The sequence below is a fragment of the Glycine max genome, chromosome 19 (assembly GCF_000004515.6).
Source record: "Glycine max cultivar Williams 82 chromosome 19, Glycine_max_v4.0, whole genome shotgun sequence".
Classification (NCBI taxonomy): Eukaryota; Viridiplantae; Streptophyta; class Magnoliopsida; order Fabales; family Fabaceae; genus Glycine; species Glycine max.
In genome coordinates, this window is record NC_038255.2 from 33,948,157 (window position 1) to 33,971,344 (window position 23,188).

Here is a 23,188-nt window from a genome sequence, read left to right on the forward strand (position 1 = left end):
CTGCACACAACTGAAAATCCAGCTTTTCCCATTCAGCTCTCTTGTCATTCGGAACAACATCAACTCCCTTTTCCAAGTGATCATGATATCCTTGGCCGAGAAACCATAACTCCACGGAAGCAGACCAAGACATATAGTTTTTCCAGTTGAGTTTGGCAGTAGTAATGGTGGGAGTTCCAGAGAATGAAAAAACAGGACCGGAAGAAGCCATTTTTGTCAAGGAAAAACAAAAAACCTAACGGAGTAGAGAGGAGGAAGCACAAAATGACACATAAACACTGCACCCGAGGCTGGAACGAATGCAGGGGAAGACGGCACTCCGTTAGAGACAAGTCCGGCGCGATTCCGGTGGCCGGAGGTCGGCGCGTGGGCTTCACGCACCGGGAAGAGGCGCTGCTGTAGAGCGGCGCGTGGCAGCGAATCTGGCCACGCGGTTTGCGGGGTTGTGTCGCGCTCCTCGAGGCGCACAAAACCCTGAACTTGCCGGCGAATTTGACGGCGGCTGCGACGGACGGCGGCGGCTGGCGGCGGACGGCGGCGGCTGGCGGCGGACGGCGGCGGCGACGATGGTGGCCGGAGAACCAGCTCTGATGCCAACTTGAAGCTTGAATATGTGAGGAAGAAAACTGTTCACTCACTTGCTTACTTTATTACATTCAAATAATACATATATATATACATCAAAAAGGGATAGAGACAGCTTGACAAGACAAGCCATACTGCTGTCTTCTACCACAAGCTAAGCAGGAGACTAGGGAAGCTAAAAACAGAAAATCTATCAAAAGATACACATAATTATAACACTTATGATAACAATGAAGAGGATTATGTTGGGATTGGAGAAGATGATTAGAGCCTCAACCTTTACTTTACACTTTGCATTATACTTTTATCATTTTGTTATTTTGAACTCTTGAATGAGTTTATTGGGTGTTGGTTATTGTGTGAACTCACGAAACTTTTTTAGTTTATATGAATGTAATCCATTGTTTTTTTAATTTTTTATTTATATTTATTTTTTATCTATTATTTTGTTAATATTTATATGTATATATAAATATATATATATAGTTTTTTTTTGTTCGCCATGACGTCCGCCATTTGCCGCTACGCCATCCGCCATATTTTTATGGCGGATTTTTGGTTTTTCGCCATGAATCGCCATCCGCCATTAACAACATTGGGTCAGACCTTTGCACCTGTTGCAAAAATGACTATTGTACACATTGTTCTTGCTCTTGCTGCCTCTCAATCTTGTCCACTACACCAATTAGATGTCAAAAATGCATTCCTCCATGGTGACCTCAAGGAGGAAGTTTACATTAAACTTTCCACTGGTATGACAACTCCCTCACCTAATGTTGTTTGCAAACTAAAATGTTCTTTATATGGCTTGAAGTAGGCACCTAGAGTGTGGTTTGAGAAGTTTCGGTCCACTCTTCTTGGTTTTTCATTCACTCAAAGCCTGTATGACCATTCTCTTTTTCTACAAAGAACTTCTAAAGGCATAGTGATTCTTCTTGTTTATGTGGACGACATTGTGGTGACTGGTTTTGATCAAACAGCTATCTATGCAACTCACCAGTTGTTGCATTCCACCTTCCACATGAAAGACCTTGGCCAACTCACTTACTTCCTGGGTTTAGAAGTTTGTTATCAACCAGCAGGCCTTTTCTTTAATCAGCACAAGTATAATTAAGATTTGGTCCAATTAGCCGGTCTCACCAATGCAAGCACTGTTGATACCCCCATGGAAGTTAATATCAAATACAGTCGTGATGAAGGTTATCTTCTTGAAGACCCGACTTTATATCACAGGTTGGTTGGTAGTCTTATCTACCTAACCATAACTCGCCCTAACATGTCATTTGCTATCCACACAATGAGTGGGGTCATGCAATCCCCTCAGCATCTCCACCTTTCAGCAGTCCATCACATCATCTGATATCTTCTTGGCACCTCCAATCATTTTCCTGCTGGTTCTTCACTCCAACTTCGAGCCTAGTGATGCTGACTGGGTTGGATGTCCGGACACAAGAAAATCCACTACTGGTTGGTGTATGTTTCTAGGTGATGCTCTAATTTCTTGGAAATCCAAGAAACAAGACTTTGTCTCTAAGTCGTCCACTGAATCTAAGTATCGTGCCATGCCTGTTGCCTGCTTTGAGATAATTTGGTTGCGTGGCATTCTTACAGAACCTGGTTTTACGCAAGCTCAACCAACTCCATTACATGCAGACAACACCAGTTCCATTAAAATTGCATCAAATCCAGTTTATCATGAACACACAAAGCACATAGAAGTTGATTGTCACTCAATCCGCGAGGCCTACAACCGCAAAGTTATCACTCTACCTTATGTCTCCACTTCTATCCAGCTTGGCCTATGACCGCAGAGTTATCACTCTACCTCATGTCTCCGCTTCTATCCAACTTGCTGACATCTTCACCAAATCATTAACTTGTCAGGGTCACGATTTCCTAGTTGGAAAACTGATGCTTTTAGATTCACCAACATCAATTTGAGGGTATCAATGGAAATTGAAATGTTCTAATTGCAGCAAAATACAGCTGGATATTTAAAGCCATTTAAAAGCCTATTTGTAATTGCAAATCTATGATTCTTTCCTTAATTCGAATATAACAGCTGAAGTATAGGGATTTATGGTAGTTTTGCTAATTTACAGGGCTGAAAATCAGCTTGTATTTATTTGTAATAAGCAATATTTATAAGGGAATACACAGGAAAAGAAACAATTTTTGCCTTACACTTTTCTTAATTTAACAAAAACTTTGCTCTGGATACCATCTTAGAATGTGAGCTTAAGCCTAACTCAATCCCAAAAGCTAGTTTATAGGGTGAGGGTTGCCCCCACTTATATACTCTATCTTGGCAGTATCTCTAGCAGATGTGAGACTTGGATTTTTCCCAATAGTCAAAGGCAAATCAAAGATGTGTTTTCGAAAATTCCGCAATCGAGCTTCGTGAGCTAAAAGCAACGCTTCAACTTCTTCAATAGGAAGAGGTTGGAATTTGCTTTCAATAATCGAGATTACTGAATAATAATCTTGCAGAAGGCCTTCAAGTGTAGCATCAATGTGTTCCTGAAGAGAAATTGGATTTCCGACAGAGGCAAGTGAGTTGGAAATGGCTAGGATTCTAAGCAGAAACTCACGCATCGACTTGTCTTCAAGCATCGTCGCACGCAATTCAGTTCGAAGTTGTCTTGCTTTGGCTCACATCTGTTTGTGAAAATAATCATGGATTAGTTCCCAGACTTCATATGAATGGACGCATCCAATGATTCGAGATAAAATCAATGTAAATAGTGTCAACTGCAACCAGGTGAGAAGAACCTGATCCTGCTGTTCCCAGGCCTCATATGCAGGATTCTCAATCCCTGCATCGCGGCCTACCTCAGTGAGGAGCTGTAACGGAATTTGCGGATTCGTAACAAACCTTTGAAGTTTGTAGGATTTGATGACAGGCTCAATTTTCTGTCGCCATAGTGAGAAATTCAAATCATCAAGTTTCTGTGAGATTGAACTCGGAAAAGCGGAAGCAGAAGAAACAGAGTTTGTTGCCTTGATGATCGACTAAGCTCTGGATACCATCATAGAATTCCTAATCTAAGAGAATAGACAGAGAGAGAGAGAGAGAGTAAGAGATGAAAGGAGTAAAATGTTATTCATTAACCCAAGTCATTGAAGTTTACAAAAGGTTATTTATAGACAGTTTTGTTAAGAGAGTTTAACAGTTACCATCTAACTAACTGCTAACTATCTAACTGACTTATACTAATAGCTAGGTGAGTTTGCAGTTGAATAACTGCAGCTCCTTACAATACTCTAATATGGTATATATAGTTCTTAAGAGTTTTTGTCCTCTTACATTTGTACCTCTATCATAATAAGTTCTGTTTATCAAGAGAGAGAGAGAAAGAGAATTTTTTGTCTCCCTTTTTCTATCCCAATACTTTGTTACATACTAATGGAGATTTGTATGTGCATTTCAGAGAGTTCGCAAGTCTTGTTGATCGATCATGGAGAATGGAAATGGGTGGCAACCTTAGAGAGGAATTTCTACCATTATGATTTATGTTCATTGCCTTGTTAATCAGCATGAGATGCCATGAGGTTTAAACCTTTATCTTCAAGTGCTTGATATATTTTCTACTATACCTTTGATGCTTAGATTGGAAAATTTTAAAAGAAAAAAGAAACTGTACTTTAGCAGTAGTCAGGAGTTCAATTCTAGCTACTCTCATTTTTCCTAATTAAATTAAAATTTCAGCATATGCCTACAGCATGCCTATGCTCTACCCATGTTTCAAGCCAAAGGCCAAAGAATGGGGTAATTATAGTGATATAATTGTATAATAAGGATATAAGAATATGTGTGTAAGATAACTAAAAATTTTAACATTTAAAAAGTAAATTACGCTTCTTGTCATAACTAGTTGCCAGTACAATCGTATCATTAGGTCTATCAGAGCGTCAATTGCGTGCTCTCTTAAACCCTAGTGAGGAGAGTGTTTGTATTGAACTGATAAGTAATAACAAATTCTGGAAATCCATTCTGGTGGTTAATAATTCATTTATTTTTTTTGTGGGTGATTTGTTCATTTTCATTTGTGCTCTACTCTTCTATGACACAGTTAAAAGTAGTGATATTGATACATTCACCTTCATCAAGTTTGACAGCTGACATAATTTGTGCTGACTTCTGTACAAACTCCTAATTAGGGTTGGTCTTACTTGAGTTGTGAAGCAAAAATGATTCTCAAGCATTTATAACTGACTAGTAAAAGTAAACCAAACATGTCTATTTATTAAGAAGCTTTCACGAAACTCAGATTTATTGAATACATGATCACTCCAAGTACATGCATAACACGATCATAATATCAAATTATCAATACTAGTTTTGACAAGTCTCTCTTATAGAGGCTCAATTCATCACGACTTTAGTACAGCTTAAGTTGCTACAGCTCCAGCACCAAATCTACAATGCCAAAAATCATTAATGAGTACATAAATATACTAATTATAATTCAGTGGTGCATATGTTATGATACTTCATGATATATTAATTTGTATTGAAATCTAGAAACCTGCTGAGGATTAGTTTCAGATTGGTGTTATGTTACATCTTGTAAAACATTTTACTCAAAATACTTATTGATAGGGTGTTTGGGTATAATTTGATAGATTTAGTAGGGTCATTGTAAAGGCAGTGGAAAAGAGAAGTGATGGTAGATCCTTTTTATCTTTATAAGTATCCAAGCACAAGAATTTCTAATGTAATTTGTATTTTGGATAAGTAAATAATGGTAGGATAACAGTAATTGGCAGTAATGCTGAAAGCATTCACTAGAGGAAATGCAGAAAAATGCCGCAGAAGAGCATACAATCAGAGTTGACGCACAGACTCTGCCCTCCCTGGCTTAAGCAACCAAATCACTCTCCAAAACTCTGTTATGCCTCCCTACAATTTCTCACCCACTTCTAATTTAACAGTTTCCTTTTCTCTCTCTGTTGCACAATAATACTCAACACTCCCTTGGTCCAACTCTCTCTCTCTCTTTTCTTGTCTTATATACATGTGCGAAAGGTCCATCATAGGACTAACATGGCATTCCTTTATTTTTGCAATTTGTACTGTATATTCTGTGTTGTTGAGATTAGACTTTTTATGAATACTTGAAATGATTCTAATGGTAGATATTTATCAAATTTGTGAGAGTGTAAGGAATTGCATCCTAACTAGATTAATGAAGTACTTACACTCTGCATCTGTTTTGATCCAGTGCTCATTGTTTCCAGTTGAGCTACTGCAAATTAGCCCATGCTGTGGTGGGTTCCAATTGGTCATACAGTGTTGGGACCACTTTCTTGATTTGGTATCTGAATGAAATCTTTTGCCTTTGTCTGGGTTTGTGAACTTCCCATTTTCATATTCCTGAAAGTATTCATGAGGGACATTTTTTATCTTACCTTTGTGGGATTGAATGCAATCTTTTCCGTCTACAGGGCTTTCAGGATAGACTTTTTTGTGAAACATACGTTGAACCTGCATATCCAGATGAACGAACTAAATAATTTATTATAACATGATAGTTAGTATTCTCTATATTTTCAAGACATTTGTATTGAAAACAAGCAATCAATAAATTTGTTATTATCTCGTCGATATTATTTTGCTAATAAATCTGAGAAGCAGATGATTCTCACAATCTGGTTTGTATAGGTTGTGTTGGGCTTCATCCTTTTCTAGATTATTTCTAGTGTGACTAAAGAAATGAACACACGTTTCAATTTTCATTGGCTATATTTTGCTAAGATGATAAGGCAATAATCATAGGTAATGGGTGATTTAACAACCAAGGGATTTGTTGTTAAATGTGGTTTAGAAGATCTAGTAATAGACCTACCTTTTGGAGTTTTTTATTGGTTGAAGCAGAATCAGCATCATTCCTGGAAGTGTTACAGCTTTTTGAAGAACTGTGGACCCTTTTCAATATCTTTCTCATAATATGCATGGCAGCAGACTTAGGTGTTCTCTTGACTTGTGTTTCTCCTTGTATTCCTGTGTCTATACAATCTTGACTTGTTGACTTTGTCTTATAAAGTAGCTCAGCAAGAGATGCTCTTTCTTTCCTTACTTCTTTTGTTTCTGGTAGTTCAAATGAGGACCCCAGTAAATATCCTTGCAGTGGACATACAGCTTTGTTTCTGTAATCTTCAGCTTTGGGTCCATCTATTTCCTTTTCACTAAGTGTGATAATGCTAACATAGCTGTTTCTTCCTGATGAATCATACAAACTTTCTTCTTTTTCAGTCTCAAGAAATTTCTCAAGCTCGTAACTTATGAGCTTCAGTTCATTTCCTGTCACCTCTTCACTTCTCGATGTTATGTTTTCTGAAGGCATAGCAAATGTTGGTGTTCCTGGTTCATTGGTGACTGTTTCTGCACCAAGAGTTCCAATTGTTAGAAAACCTTCAAAGAGCTCAGAGATTATTGCAGGTGTTTCTTCTTGAGACTTATCTTCTCTGCTATCAACCAACCCAGAGTAAGATGTTTGATTTTCCTGATGGTGTGGCTTTGAGAAACTGGGTTGATTTGTGGAGCTGAAGCTTGGCTTTGACTGGGAATATTGATTGTCAAGTGTTGGCTGCACTGTAAGGCAAGTACAGGGATTTCCTGAAATTGGAGTCCAAAAGAAATTATCAATTAATGATAGATATACATGCTACATAACTTGGTGAAACATTGATTTCTTGCTATTACTCTCCTTGTCCTCTGGAAAGAGGAATACGGAACATGAGAAAAAAAAAGGATAATAATCAGATGAATCGAATGTGGACAAGGGTCTTTGAGAGTGATATGAATGCAATTTTTTTATCTTCAGTAGGTTAGTGGTTGCAGCCAAACTGATAAAGCGGGATGCAGATGTTTCAAGCACAGTGGTGGTCTTTATCTGTTTAAAAAGCCTAGTGTGCAAAACACCTTATGTTTAATTTAGTCAAAGTCGTAACATTTTGACTAGATTATTATTCAGAATCTAGAGCTCAGAAAAGTCAATGCAATACACATATTGTGCTATTGCATTGATGGCCAGTTACCAGTCAGTCAGTCATACAATTTAGTTGTGTCTAGGTGTGACTGGTGACAGTTTTTAGCCTTCACTGAGTTCCTTAAAGACCATTTTCATTGCCAACCTTCTGTTCCATTTTCATTCACTCCCATTAAGAAAAAAGAGGAAAAATTGAATTCCAAGAGATTAGTAAGGACAGCTCAATACCAAGTGTGAAATCCTTGAAAGGATCTATACTATTCTGCCGAAGTTTTCGATGCACCCATTGAAATAGCTGCAATAAGGAAAGGCAGGGATGAAGTGTAAGGACTGGAATAAATTTTTCATTTTCAATGGGCAGAGTTTAGACTCACCTTCATTTTGATCTCTTTCCTAGTTTGATAACCAAATATTTCTTAGTTAACAGATTATGCTGGTAGATATATATGTGCAAGGAAAAATATCTCTAGGATTGGGTGGTTATGATGGATAAAGTGAAAAAGCAAAATACTTTTTCTTTGTGATTCATTATGTGTTGGAAGTAGATTTATACTAGTCTAAGTTAGATGTGTGCATAGAGAAAAATAATTAGATAGATACAACAATGTGGTTGGCTATTCTTTTCAAAATCTAATCATGAGGGTGAATTGTGAATTGGGTGTGGAATAGGTACCAACAAATTGCTATTTGTCTATATTTTTGTCTCTGTATGAACTTAATGGAGTTAGATCACTCTTCAGATGTAAATACATAATCGTTGATCCCAGACACCGTTAATTTTGAATGAAGAAGCCAAAGCACTCTAACTGTTGCAGAAAAATATACTCTATTATTATGGTTACAAATGTACCTAATAATATACTTTTACCCGTTAGGGATCACAGAAGCAATTAGTGAAAATTTAAATTTGCAGTAGTTGGACGTGCTTTTGATGACATGCTATTGTTGGAAAGACTGCTGTTCAATTCAAAAGTCCTACTTCTACTAAACGGTTAAAACTTTCTGTACTTTATTTGTGCAAAGTGCAAACCATATTTCTTTAAGTATTAGCTGTTAACTGATAAACTTCTTCCAAGTTTAACTTATAAAGTCTATAGTTCCAGTATTTTGAATTGTCTGTCACTGTGTTATGTGAACCTTGAGAACTTGAGTGGACACTTCTAATATTAGTTAGGATTAGAATGGTAGACTTTATTCTTTGCAAGGCTAGGGTGCGAAGCTTCTGGATGTGCTTAAAGCATTAAGAAATCTCTTTTTGTGATGAATGTGCCTGAAAGTTTTCTGCTAATATATTAAAGTGCTTATATTATTATCATCGTCATCATGTTGTTGTTGTTATTATTATTATGTAGATATACTAGATAGGAGGTGCAAGTACCTGGGTAAAGAAGGGGGGTAGATGGCCTAGTGGAATATCAACCTTCAATCATTATCACAGCAAGACCAATGCCAACTGAGCTAAAAGCTCTTTGACTATGATTGTGTTAATTTTGGATTGTTATAGACGTTGGTTGTGAGGTCTAACTGTGGTAATTTTAGATAAAACTCTTCATACCTTTCTAGTTCTTCACACTTCCACAGAAGCACATTGCAGATTAATTAAAAGTGAACTTAAAGTCTTCTAGAAAAGCAAAAATAATGTCGGTATGGTTTGCCATGAGATTTTAAGGGATCATGGATTTGGTCCTCTTCCCGATTTTACACTTGGGAACGAGATTATGGAAGGGATGCTAATCCCTCACTCAGCACTTTGTTTGATGTGACTTGACTTCTTGCATCTTTCTAAATCAAGGAACGCTTCCCGTTTGACGCTATCCGTGGTTCAATCTTTTAGGATTTATATCTGAGCCATTTTTCTTTGTAATTATGCCTTCTGAACTGCCTTTATTGTCGCACAGCATGTTGCAGGAGATAATTGCTGTTCTTGAAAGTTCAACCTCATGCCTAGAAAGCGATGGGTGTCATATTTTCCCAGGGGAAAACTGTAGTAAAGTTCAGGCCTGAATACTATTAAGCAATGTTCATTTATAAGATATACACGAATGTGCTGCAGTAACTTTGAGGACTTTTCTATGCATAGGGACAAATAATTGTTGCGGCTCATTCAAAGCTAAACATGCTTAAGCTATTGTTTCTCCATTAATGGTAATTTGTAATTGAATTAGCTCAATATATTGAACATACTTAATTAGAACACCTTTAGTTCATGATGGACCTTTCTTTCTAGTCAATTTTTGAGGCATCAACTAATAATTTTCGGCAAAATAGTGCGCTACAGAAGACTGGATTGCTCCTGTACAAGTCAGAAAAAGAGTTGAATTATTGATTTAAGTACGATTGGCTTACTGTTGATGTGTCATTCCAAATATATTCTCCTTTGGATTGGTTGATAAAAAGTGGGCAGTGTCGGCATCACACTTGCAGGATCAACTGCATTTGTTTGTCATATGCTTACCTGCTTCTCAGGAATATGGTCTCAAATCTTATTTAACTTTGGTGCTTGATTTTTTCCTTCAAGTGGTTTACATGGACAACATATTCTATTTACTCTGCAGCAACAAGGCGTAATACTTGACTAACCTTGAGGACGTTCCCATTTTACAAACAATTGATTGGCATCACGACATTAATTCACTACGTTTCAACAGGGAAATATGTCCCAAGTCCTAACCCAATTATTAAGAGGTCAGATAGGCTTAAGGTGATTCAAACAAACCCCACTAATGAGCTTAACTTTTGTGTTATGGCATCTACAAGTTTAGCAACACGTCGGGCAGATTAACATGAAAGTTGCCACATTTGGAGGATTTACATTATTTGCTAGTAAGGACAAAGCCGAGTCAGCCATTCAAAAAGTAATATCCAAAACAAACACTAAGTCCTCGGAATTATGGGTCACTTCTTAGTCAGTGCAGGGTAGGTGTGACCCATATAAAGCATAGATATTGACCATGTGAATTCCACGTGATTAAGGAAATTGGATTTGGTTGACATAATGGTCTAACTTAGTCTTTTCTAGCAACCACTGAATAATAGCTTTCAGTTACAAGCTTTTTCCCACTCTTTTGAATGGAAATTATTATTGCTTAAGATAAAAAGGCCTTGAATGTGGAATTAATTATCAAGGTAATACGCCTATTATTTTTCCTACAGTGTTTGTAGGTAATTTATATACTTATTTTATGCTACTGAAATAAAAAGGTACCACTATTTATTTTAAAGTTGAATCTTTTTTCTCACTAATTGAATTGATGCTTATGGCTATCAACCCTAGACCATGAGCACGACACATGTAATGTGATTTTCTTACAAACTTTTATGATGTCAAATTGTCAATTCCTTATATCAGTTGAACACAGGAGGGAGAATTGAATTGTTCTTCCAAAGTTTTGTAGAAAATAAGCTTTTCTTGAAAACAAATGTGCAAATGTCATTTAGAAGTAAGTTTGAAAGACTTGAAGTTTTAAAAAGGGATTGTCTAGAATTTCGTGATATATCCAAATATAATTTGTTTTTTTTTTCTAAACTACATGTATCCCCATTAGAGGCAATCATGTTCAAGTTGAGTAGGATCACTATTGGTACAATTCTTCCTCAATATTTAACACAACTACATATTCAAGATTCAAAATCAATACCACTAGTTAAGTTAGAACATCTTCATGTCAATTGTCCCACGCACTTGGTGGTCTAAATACAATTTTTGAAATAATTAAGTTAAAAACATTTTGAAAAACAATTTTGCTAAGCAATCCGCAGATTAAAAACTCAAAAGGAGAAGGAATGTGGAAGAGTACAAAGAGGAATTGTTTTGATTCATTCTCTAATAATGAAAATTACATTACCTCCTCCCCCCTCCCCCCTCTTCTTTTTTTTTCTACTATTCATCTTCAATAATTGACTCCTTTGTATAATGTTTCAAAGAAGATGAACCTTGTAACTAAAGATTGTAGGACAAAATAAATGTTAAGTTTTCATCTAATGCATGGAGTGCAATAGTTGTCCTTTTCTACAATTCATCTTCAATAATTTTCTCTTTCTAGGCAACATTGGTATTGCCCTATTTAACTCTTCATTTTGTCATATTTCTTTCTTTACTAATTTTTTGTTGTGGTGTACTATGATTGGAATTGTCTCAAGTTTGATTCCAAACAAGATATAGCATTCCTTTGGAAGAATGAATATATATATATATATATATATATATATATATATAGAGAGAGAGAGAGAGAGAGAGAGAGAGAGAGAGGGAGGGACAGGGAGAGAGAGAGGGAGGGAGAGGGCCTTTCTTATACGAGAGGGAGAGAAATAAAGCTAGAGCATTAGATCTTATTTTGAATAGTCAAGATTGAAACACACCAAGTTATGTTAGTTTTTTAGAAAGCCACATGACTTTTTAAGTAATCATACGACATTAAATCTTAATAATTCATGTATAATTATATGATCTTCAAATGATCCTTGTGTAGTATTACAATTTGATCCTTCATACTATAAACATTTACTTATAAGTTGTTACAAAGATCACAAAAGCAAGATTGATGAAAAATGTACTAAACACATTAATTCATACACTCGATTCAATGTAGGGAATAAATTTGGGTAAAATTCCTCTTCCTCCATTTTAATTTATAAGACCCAACTACCTAATTTATCAAGATTAAAAAAAGTGGTTAATTTAGTTGAAAGTAATAATAAGAAGAAGAAGAAGAGGTGTAAAGAGTTTAAAGAATGATGAAGATAAGAGTGCAAAAATAGTTTAAAAATAAACATGAGGGGTGCAGAAGTAGGATTTAAATACTAATAAAGATGAGGTGCAAAAAATAAGATTTAAAGAATAACAAAGATAAAGGATGCAATGAAATAAAAATCATACTAGAAGGAAAGTTGAATAATGTATTAATCAAAGATAATGATTTTTAAAACGTTTATCAAAAGTTCAAACAGATGTGTGTGTGTGTGTGTGTGTGTGTGTGTTGTTGAGTTGTCCACCGAAAGGAAACGAGTTTTGATAAAGCTAAGTTTAATCATCCAATAACTATATAAAATAGAGCTCTAAAATAGTTTTTTAAGCAAATACATGGTATGAAAAGAATGACCGATAGCGCTAAGAGAATGCATAAAAAAACGTTAAGGAAAGACGTAGAAATGCTTGATTTATACTGGTTCTCTCAAACAGAGCTATGTTCAATTCTCCTTTACACAATAATAAAAGTCTCCATTAATCAAAAACTTGATTACAAAACAAGTATCATGTCTTACCATTCCTGGTTATACAAGTATTCTTCTAGCAACTTTTGGCACTATTTTAGACTCTTCCTAAATTTAAGAAAACCCAAGTATTGTTTAAGACTAAACCACTCCTGGCTTTCACAAACAGTAGTTTGAATGAATACAAGTATTCAATAACACTCAATGAGTAGATAAACAATAAAGCTTAACTACAAGGTAAAATAGCTTAGCAAATGATAAACAATGAAAGCTTAAATAAATTGTTCAACAATTTCTGCTGAGTTTTGCTTATGAGATATTCTCGTTTTATCTTAATATTTTAGTTGTCTTGCTTTTTGGGTAAAGTCTACCTTTTATAGACTTAAGTGAAGGATCTGTTACAGGATCAGTGCTGAGTCCTTGAAGTGATCGTTGTCTCACATTGGGAGATGAGACTACGTGGCATGCTTTGATTCATAAGGAAAGGAACAAAGCTACAGACAGCTACATGTGCTCCTTGTCCTTGATGAAAGCGGCGCTTAAGGAGTATTTTGTGTAGACCTTCTATTCTCTTCTTTTCTGTCATTTCCTTAAATTCAAATGTTAGTAATTCAAATAAAGAGAGACAAAATGAATTTTTAAGAGCGAGAATATGTGTACTTTCCTTTTTGACTAGTATGACCTTTTCATACTATGTTGGACGTAATGATAGTATGTATGACACTTATACCAAGTGGACGCTAGTGTTGATCATGATCAGTGTATAACATTGGTTAATATAACGAGTGAATGCTCTTGGTTTTATAGCTCATTAGACATTGATTAATAATTAACAGAACATTTTCCTCTTTGAGTATGGATGAGATTTGTAGATAACTTTTATCAAAGTTGGTCATGTTCACTTGTCAAAACCTCATTAATGTATCAACAATTTATACTCTTTGTTAATCATCACAATCTAAGGTAAGGGCAAATGGTCGTCCAAACTTAACTTGCAAAAATAGAATTTTAAGAATAACAAAAATGGAGTGCAAAAATAAGGATATTTTAGTGATAAAAATATATTAAAAAAGGAAGGGGTATACTTAGTAATTAGGAGAGGTGTAAATATCGAAAGCCTAAACTTGCTATCTTGACCTATCGTTGCTCTTCCTATTACATTTTATTTGTCAGAAAATACTCTTTCTAGAAATTAATTTATGGAACACTATTTTAATATGGTATTTGGTCTAACTTGTTTTTAATTTTAATTCTCCTTAAAAAGAGAAGTTGGCTAAACATTATTTATATAAAAGTTGTTAAAATGTAATTATATTACAAATCTTTAAAAAAAACCTTAAAATAACTTTTTTTTAGAGAAACCTTAAAATAACTTTTCCTATGCTTTTGCAAAGTTTTTTCTTGGAACACTCCTCTTCCAAGTTCATATCTCTCTTGTTTGTTCTAATTTTTCTTCCATGAAAAACCTAAATATTTTTTATGTAAGTGTTTTAGCCTTGCGGCATTGCTTGGTGACATTGTGTGTGCATGTGCATGTGTGCTTCTAGGTTAAGTGTGGTCATGGATTCAACCTGAACAAATGATCCAATGAATCTAAATTAAACTAAAGATAAAAAATTGTGTTAGCTTTGAATGATCGGTTTCGTTTGGATTTTAAAATTAGAGTCAATGACATCAGTTCATATATTACATTTGAGAATGCAAAATCTAAACCAACTTGAACTCATTAAATTTTTTAACTTTTTAAGTTTTGTAAGTTTATAATACTATAATTTTTATGTAGTGAAATTTTATAATTCTCACTTATAACACTTTCTATTATTTTTCTTTCATTTTATTGTGATTTTCTATTTTATTATTTATTTAACTTTTTATTTTATTAGGTGATTCGATGATCAAATATGAACCCACCCAAACGTGATCCACCCAAACGTGATCAGGTTGGTTTGGTTTAGGTTACCAAAATATTTTTCAAAAAAATGAAACTAATCCAAACTATAAAGACAAAAATCTCAAGAAGGAGGATTAAACTGTTATTGAAAACTTTTCGCAAAGATAATTATCGTCTGATAAATAAATACAAAACAAGAGTTTTAGATAAAAGAGTTCGAACGAAAGGTTTAAAGATGATATGAAAACTTATTTTTCTAAAAATAGAAATCACAACTCAAGTAAGTTAAGCTTATAAAGATAAGAGAACAAAAACACGTAGATTTTTATATTGGTTGTCTCTACCACCGAGACTATGTCCAATTCTTGGCAATCTACCAAGTTTCCACTATCTTTCTCACAAATATGCAAGTATTGTTTTACATAGCCACTCCTGGATCAACCCAAGTAGTTTTACACTAGCCTCTCCAAGCTAATATCCCTAAGTGTTGCTTTCTACCCAGCCACTTCTAGTTCTACACAAATCAACAAATTTGTTTAAGGTTGGCTACCCATAGACTTAAGCTAACATCTAACAGACAAATATTCAAGGCTAAGCATACAATCTTTTTTCTCTCCAAATATAAAGTTGTTTTGGGAGCTTTTTACAGCTTAAGAAAAGAGTTTCATAGAGTTTGAATTCTTGCTAGATAATTTCATTCAGAATTCATAACTAAAGTACTTCAAATTTATGGTATTTATAGGCTTGCTAGAGAAGTAATCATTGAGCCTAATTTGTCTTCTTTTTGCGTCTGTTGATTGTCTGAAGCTGAGCCTAATTCAGTTGCCAAATTACACTCCATGTTATGATATACTTTTAACAAAGCCAATTTGGCTAAGAAAATTGTCTATCCTCTTATTGAAGGCTCTTGGAGCTTGTTTAAGGCCATACAAGGTCTTTCTCATTTTGTACACCTTCTCCTTGTGCCTTTGAATCACAAATCCTAGTGGTTGACTCACATATACTTCCATCTAGTGATCCATTTAGGTTAGTTGACTTCATGTCTAATTGATGCATTGACTATCCTCTCAAGTTAGCAATTGCAACCACCAATCTCACTATTTCCATCCTTGCAACAAGTGCATAAATCTCACCATAATCAATTCCTACTTTTTGCAAGAATCCTTTAGCTACCAATCTGGCTTTATGCTTGATCCCTTCACCATTTGGATTCACTTTCACTTTATATACCCATTTTAAGGCTATAGGCTTCTTATCATGAGGTAAGCTTACTAATTCCCAGGTTTGGTTCCTCTCAATTGAACCGATTTCATCTTTCATAGCATTAATCCACTTTGGTTCCTGCACTGGCTTTTCAAACTCAATTATTTTAGCCTTTGCCATCAGTGGATAGTGCACCAATTCACCCTCTGAATCCACTAAAGAATCTGGTACAATATCATAAACATTCAGGTTAGGAGGAAGCTACCTTACCCTTGTTGATCTTCTGAGTTCTGTAGGGGCACTTGTGTTCATTTCAGATTCAATAGGATTACTAGTATCAACTATCATCCTGGTTGATCCACTCCCAGCTTCAAGTTTCCAATCACATCCTCTTGTCTCATCAATCACCACATCTCTACTCACTATTACTTGCTTATTCCTTGGATCATATAGCTTGTAACCACCTGTAGGGTGATAACCAATAAGTTTCATATGTTCTCCTTTATCATCAAGCTTCTTTCTCAATTGATCTGGTACATGCTTAAAGCAAATTGATCCAAAGATCCTAAAATGAGAAACACTAGATTTGAGTCCAGTCCAAGCTTCCTCTGGTGTCTTCCCTTCTAGTCTCTTTGTAGGTGATTTGTTCAGTACATACATAGTTGTTGAAGCTACCTCACCCCATAAATAATATGGCAAACCTTTGCTTTTAAGCATACATCTCACCATATTAATAGTGGTTATGTTCTTCCTCTTTGTATTTCCATTATGTTATGGTGTATAAGGAGGAATAACTTCATGAATTATTCCCTCTCTTTCATACAAACTATTGAACTCATCAGAAACATATTCACCACCGCCATTTGTTCTTAAAACTTTCAGAGATTTGCCACTTTGTTTCTCAACTAGGCACTTGAACTTTTTAAACACTTCAATCACGCCACTCCTTCTCTTAATCAAGTAAATACATACCTTCCTAGTCAAGTCATCAATAAAGGAAACAAATGACCTATTTCCACCAAGAGACTCAAATTGGATAGGACCACACACATCAGAGTAAATCACACCAAGCTTATCACTGGCCCTAGTTGGAATCTGTTTGTTGAATGAACTCTTGGTTTGCTTGCACTCCAAGCATTCCTCACACACTTCACTTGGAACTTCCATATGTGGGAATCCATAAACCATATTGTGCTTGTTCAACAGATTTAGATCTCTGAAATTTAAATGTCCAAATCTGTGATGCCAAAGCTGCTCAGACTTGCATACTACATTAGCTAGGCATTTATGTTTCATGACATCATTTCCAACCTTGAATGTCCTATTTTGAGATAAGTGAGCCTTGAGGACAAGTCTTCTCTTACTATCAAACACTTTCAAAAAATTGTTCTCCATATTCATCACAAATCCTTTTTCTAATAACTTTCCTAGACTCAAAAAATTACTCTTCATACCAGACACATATAGGACATCAGAAATGAAGGATTTCTTACCATCCTTCCTCTTGATCAGCACTTTACCAATTTCTTCTTCCTTGAGTGTGCTATCATCAACAAATCTTATTTTGTTCTTTGTTGATTCATCAAAGCTAATCAACCAATCCCTCCTGACAGACATATGAGTGGAGCATTCTGTGTCTAGATACCAAGATGAGGTGCTTTCGGCTTCTATACTTATGGTAACCATCAATAGCACAGGATTAGAATCTGATCCATCATCATGGGCAAGGTTTGTCTAGTTTTTGGACTTTCCTTTACCTTCTTTTCCACTTATGCACTAATATGGAAAGTGCCCCCACTTGTTGTAGTTGTAACACTGAATCTTTCTCTTATCAAACTTCTTTCTGCCACCTTTTTTGCTTTGATTGTCCAACATTTTTTTTATTGGATGATTCACTTTGATCTTGATCAGTTTGTTCTTGGCCACTTGTTGATTCATAAGTTCTTTCCCATTTCCATTTTCCTTTTCCAATTCCCTTTGTTCTTGAAGCTATTATGAGCCTGCAAAGCCTATTCTTGAGCCTTTTCAGTGTTCCTTCTCTCATTGATTCTTTGTTCATGTGCCTCAAGATAGTTTTGCAACTCTTCAACACTCATTAAATCAAGATCCTTTGATTCCTCAATTTCCACAGCAACATCATTCATTGACAACAACTCGTATTGCCTCCTCAAGGTCTGTAACTTCACCTTCTTAGTCTTATCAACATCACCATATCTCTTTATCAAGATGTCTCAGGCTTGCTTTACAGTGTTAGCCTTGGAAATTTTTCCAAATACTATGGCATCGACACATTGGTGGATCAAGAACTATGCCTTGCTATCAAGTCTCTTGAGCTCTTTGGGCTACCTTTTATTCTTCAGTAGCATTCTTCCCAAGTTCCTGAAATCCCACCTTTACAACATATTCAACATCTTGAAAGCCAAATATGGCATTCATTTTTACCCTTCAATCATTGAAATTATTTCCATCAAGTACTGGTAGAGAATCAGGAACTGCACTACTCGCACTTGTCATGTTACTTTTCTTGAAATTCTGCAAGCACTTCACTTAGAGATACACGCGCTTGACACACACCCTCCCCATGATAGGATTAATCACTCTTGCAGCGTGCCTCACAGGTTTCAACATCATACAAGCTTTGATACCATTTTGTTGGGAAAGAAACTCAACTTTATACACACTCACACATACACTTAAGTGAGTTAAAGTAGAAATTGTAATTGTATATTGATTATGATAGATGAGGTTACACTCTACAACACACTTTAGAATTGTTGCCTTATATAACAAGTAACAAAGATACTAATAACCCCCCTTCAACTAACTAATTGCTTAACTGTCAATAAGAGAATCTCGTTATTTGAAACCTTCACTAACAATATCCACTCTCCATTTTTTCTAAGTAAACTCCCTTCTTTTTTAAACTCAAATTACTTAAATGACCTTCTTATTTCAAATGCTCTTCTTTCCCTCACATAGTCGCACACTCCCCTCCCAACAATGTATTCCTTCCATGACAACTAAACATTCTCCCTTTCTTTCATTAGAATCCTTCCTCTCTTTCACTCCATTTGTCACTCCAATTTGATATCTTGCTTCAATCTTCCTTTGCTCATCACTTTCTTGGTTTTAATTATTTGATAGCTTTACTCTCTTGCCACAAACTAGGAAAAATACTTACAAGCTTTGGATCTCCATACATAGTTTGCACATGTTGTGTAATTTGGTTAGAAGTTCAAAAGATGGGGTATAGACACATTAGAATGCTTTCTTTGTGTGCCACTTTACTGAGATGATTGTCTTTTTAGATTTTGGAACAAATGCAAAACATTGTTTTTATTAAATTCCAAAAATTATTTTCTAGAAATTTTTTTACTTCTAGAAAGTACTTTCCAAAATACAAAAATTCAAATAGTATCTCAAAAAGTACTCTTCAAAACATGTGTATTTTGAAAATTACTATATGGAATGATGTTTAAATTTTTGTATTTCGGAAATTATTTTCCAAAATAATGATATAGGGGTATTTTGGGTATAGAGAGTATTTATGATAGTAAGGGGACTTAATTTTTAAAAAAAATTATAGTTAAAAAGTTGACCAACCAACTATATATATATATATATATATATATATATATATATATATATATATATATATAATCATTAAATAAAGACAAGTTCATTTTAAAATAAAATAAAAAATTTAGCCAACATTATAAATACTCAAACTTAAACGTTTGTCACCAAATTCAATTCGTTAAATACAACCAAGGGAGTCAATAGATGGTTGAACAGGGTGTGAAAATTATTGTAAACTCTTTGGTATTTATTTTTTGATTCCTATGATTAAAAAAATACTACCAGTCAAAATCCTATTAAAAAATATAGTACCAATGAAATCATTATTCATTCTTAAACAAGTCTCAATGTTAATGGGTTAAATATTTAATTATGTTATGTTATTTATTAATTTAATTTATATGCACTATTAGTATAACAATTTTTACACTATTATCTAATAAAACATCATGGTAAGTATGACTTTTTATAGTTATTATTAAAGTCAAGAAACTTATCATATATGTTAATATGTGATTGAATGATAGTGTATTTCTTTTAAAAGTTGTGTTCTAGATTGTAACAACTCAATTTTCTTAAATTGGGAACTCCAATGTAGAAATTGCTTGTGTTTGATATGCACTGTAGTAGTATTACTCTTAATGTAATCATGCATATAAGAGATAGAATCATCATTAGACAGTCAAGTGACTTAGATTTAAGTCCTTTGTCTAGGGATCAGTGGTTTAGACACATAGAACCCTTAGTCAAACCATCAATCAACTATAATTTAGAAAGTCAAAGTAAGGAGATCTCTTATTAATGGTAGTTTAGTAATTAAAGGTTTTTATGCCAAACAAAGAGATTTAGACAAATTAATAGAAGTTTAGAACATGTATGTGTCTAAATGTGAGAAACTATTAGTTTAAATAATTAAGGAAAGGAGAATTATTTTATCATCCTCTTTAATTATTTTTACTTAAGATTAATAAAGGAAATTAATAAATGAACTTTTCACTCTATAAATAATTTAGAAGTTAGAAATTAATTAGGAACTAATTGAGAGCTTAAGCCTGTAAGTGTAATTAGTCTGAATAGGAAAAACCTTTGGGGATCCACATGTGGGGCCCCCACTTAACCTAAACCCTTCCCTCTATAAAAGAGAAGCAACCCCCCTGTTGTTGAGCCGTCACCCAAGAGAGAGAGAGAGGAGCCCTTTTGATTTTTCTTTCTCTTCTTCCTCCATTGTTGGAAGCCCAAGCTTCTTGGAGGTGTAGGTGAGTCCTTCTCTTCATGCTCATGACCATTTTCTTCTCCTCTTGAAGCTTAAGTGCTTATCTTCCCTTTCATTCTCCATTTTCATGACTAGGAAGGACTCAAGTTTCTAGCCCAACCCACACTCTTTTCTTTGCCTCCTTGAGTCAATAAAGAGGTATGGGAGGGGTATTTCATTTCGTAGGACACATACTATGTTGCTAGGCACTAGAACTTCATTTATATGATGATTTTGCATGTTTAACACAAATCCTGTAACTCTGTAGTTGTGGTGCTATGAATTTTGTGAATTGAATTTGTGAATTCTGGGTTCAAATTTGAACTCCTTCACTCCAAAAATCCAGGAAAGCATATATGATATGTCTCATTTGGATTTGTGTAGCCTTGGGAAATTAATTTTCAAGTTAGGGCAATATATATGTTTATCATGCTCTGTTTTCGTATCCTTTTGAATTTAAAGTTGTAATATGTTGATATGGACCTAAAAATTAAACTTATTAGGTCCAAGAGCCTACGAATAGACATAAAATATACCTCATTTGAGTTAGTATAGCCTATGGAACTATGATTTCAAGTTTTCTGCCTTTTCGGTAAATCCTGCACTGTTTTGAATGAATTGTATATATGAACCTGTTTTATGTAGATTTTTACCATGGAATTGATTTCCTCATGTTTTAAAACATAGGTTTTGATATAAACTTTGCATGAAATGAATTTCTACAACTCTTGGAATTTAGGAAACAACTCTTGGAATTTTTGAAATCTGACCAAATGGGAGTTGAATTGGAGGATTTTGAGTCCAAAACAGAATTCCTTAAATCCAAAAACCTTGAGAAACATATATGGTTTGCCTCAAATATATTTTTACATAATGGGAATGTTGATTTTGAAAGTGGGTGATTAGGTGCAATTCCAAATGAGAAAGTGTTTGTATGTGTAGAATTGTATGGAAATTGTGATAATAGCTTGTGGGCTTAATTAATTTCTTTGATTGAGAATTATTATGTGGAATTTTTATGATTAAATTGTAAGACCAAGTGAGTGTGACTACTTGGCAAGACATGTTGCATGATTTGAATTGTTATGATTAAGTTTTGTAAGATCAAGTGAGTGTGACCACTTGGCGAGGCATGTTGCATGATATGGATTATTATGATGTTCATGAATTGTTGTAGTTTGGGATTGGGTCCGAAGGTGTCTAACCCTTGGAAAATTTTATTTGGATGTCTTGTGATGGATTAGCTTTTGGATTGATAATGATGAATGTGCAAGTGTTCATGTCCACTTAAGGGGCCATTTTGATGGTGACCCTAGAGAGGGAAGAGGATTAATTCCCCTCTTCTCCTATTATGTTTGTGTGTGCGTGCAATGGTGAATACTCACAATCAGGGACTTCATGAGGACCAACACATATTACGAGGAAAGGATAAAAAATGAGGTAGCATAATTGTGTTAGAATTAAAGTGAATGTTGTATTGGGAGTGGGGCACGAACCTTAACTCAGTGGGAGTACATCTTCTAATGTCTAGTCACAAGTACCAACACAACCGTCGTTCACATTGCTCATCATGAAGAATGAGTGAGGATTCATTAAGTGAGGGTGGATGACATATAATAGGTACACTGAGGGATGGTCCGAATAGTTCCAAGGAACCTGGGGGAAATGTTGAATGGTGATAACCCAACTAAGGGCATTATTTCCAGTTAGTGTGGGGGACTCACAGGCCACACTTGGCATTCCTGACTAAAGCGGCGTTATATCCATGGTTAGTGAGAGTGTCATGTCATGTACCACATGTGATATATTCTCCTAATCGTCATCCATATGTTGCGTAAGACCATGAAGGTGTGGGAGGCTTAGTGGCAGTGTTTGGCCCGAGGTAAGAACATTGTGAGAGTAAAATGCAGAGTAGGATGTCGTGAGTGCTGTTTGCTAGTTAACTGCATGTGATGGTTGTTAGGTTATGTGTGGGACATGATGTCCATGTTTGTGGTTCCGAAAGGGATGGAGTACTCACTCCCTTATTTCCATTTTTAGGACCTGATGATAAACACGGTGTTGTCTCCCCTGTTCTACATTGATGTTATTGAGACCAAGTGGGAACATGATGACATGCTCCATGTGGATCACTTCTCTGGGTTCCTACATAGCCATCGTAAGCCAGATGTACCAGGAGATAGGATTCGTATCATTGACTTTTTCTTTTCATGGACCCAGCTTATGCCTTTCTATCATCCTTCACAATGCCCATGCTCAAAGTGGTCATTTCGCCCGAGATGCTTTCGTTGTCTACTAACATTGCGATGTCTTTTTCTGATTCTAACTCCTTATCCAAGGTACTAATATTTCCTCTTCTTCCTTGATGCCTCCTTTTTCAGTGTTGTTGAAGGCTTGGGTACCACTCGGGGTGGATTTGGTGGATCTCGTGTCGAAGGATGAGGGAGAGAATCTGAAGAAGGACACGTCGTACGA

The 23,188-nt window shown here is 35.2% G+C and overlaps 2 protein-coding genes across 5 annotated transcripts in view; one reads left to right on the forward strand and one right to left on the reverse strand.

The window, feature by feature from the left end:
- Positions 1 to 13,521, forward strand: part of LOC100799365 (ABC transporter I family member 11, chloroplastic) — a 38,549-nt gene extending 25,028 nt beyond the window's left edge. The window contains exons 9-11 of one of the 4 annotated variants that reach the window (XR_005889851.1): positions 4,017 to 4,137; positions 5,811 to 5,903; positions 9,476 to 9,747. Coding sequence is in view for 3 of the 4 variants with exons in the window: in XM_006604093.3 (XP_006604156.1) it covers positions 4,017 to 4,095 (79 nt within the window). In the remaining variant the exon portion in view is untranslated. Of the gene's footprint in view, positions 1 to 4,016; positions 4,138 to 5,810; positions 6,192 to 9,475; positions 9,748 to 13,192 lie in introns of those variants that run through there. The other 3 variants (XM_006604093.3, XM_003553898.5, XM_006604092.4) reach the window with 3 other exon arrangements.
- On the reverse strand, positions 4,853 to 8,086 carry LOC102665678 (protein LAZY 1). The gene is made up of 5 exons (XM_006604091.4): positions 7,952 to 8,086; positions 7,806 to 7,872; positions 6,435 to 7,204; positions 5,788 to 6,073; positions 4,853 to 5,005 (listed from the first exon to the last, which is right to left on the reverse strand). The coding sequence occupies exons 1-5, from the start codon at positions 7,955 to 7,957 to the stop codon at positions 4,986 to 4,988; spliced, it is 1,149 nt and encodes a 382-aa protein (XP_006604154.1). The 5' UTR covers positions 7,958 to 8,086; the 3' UTR covers positions 4,853 to 4,985.
- Positions 13,522 to 23,188: the final 9,667 nt, after the last annotated feature.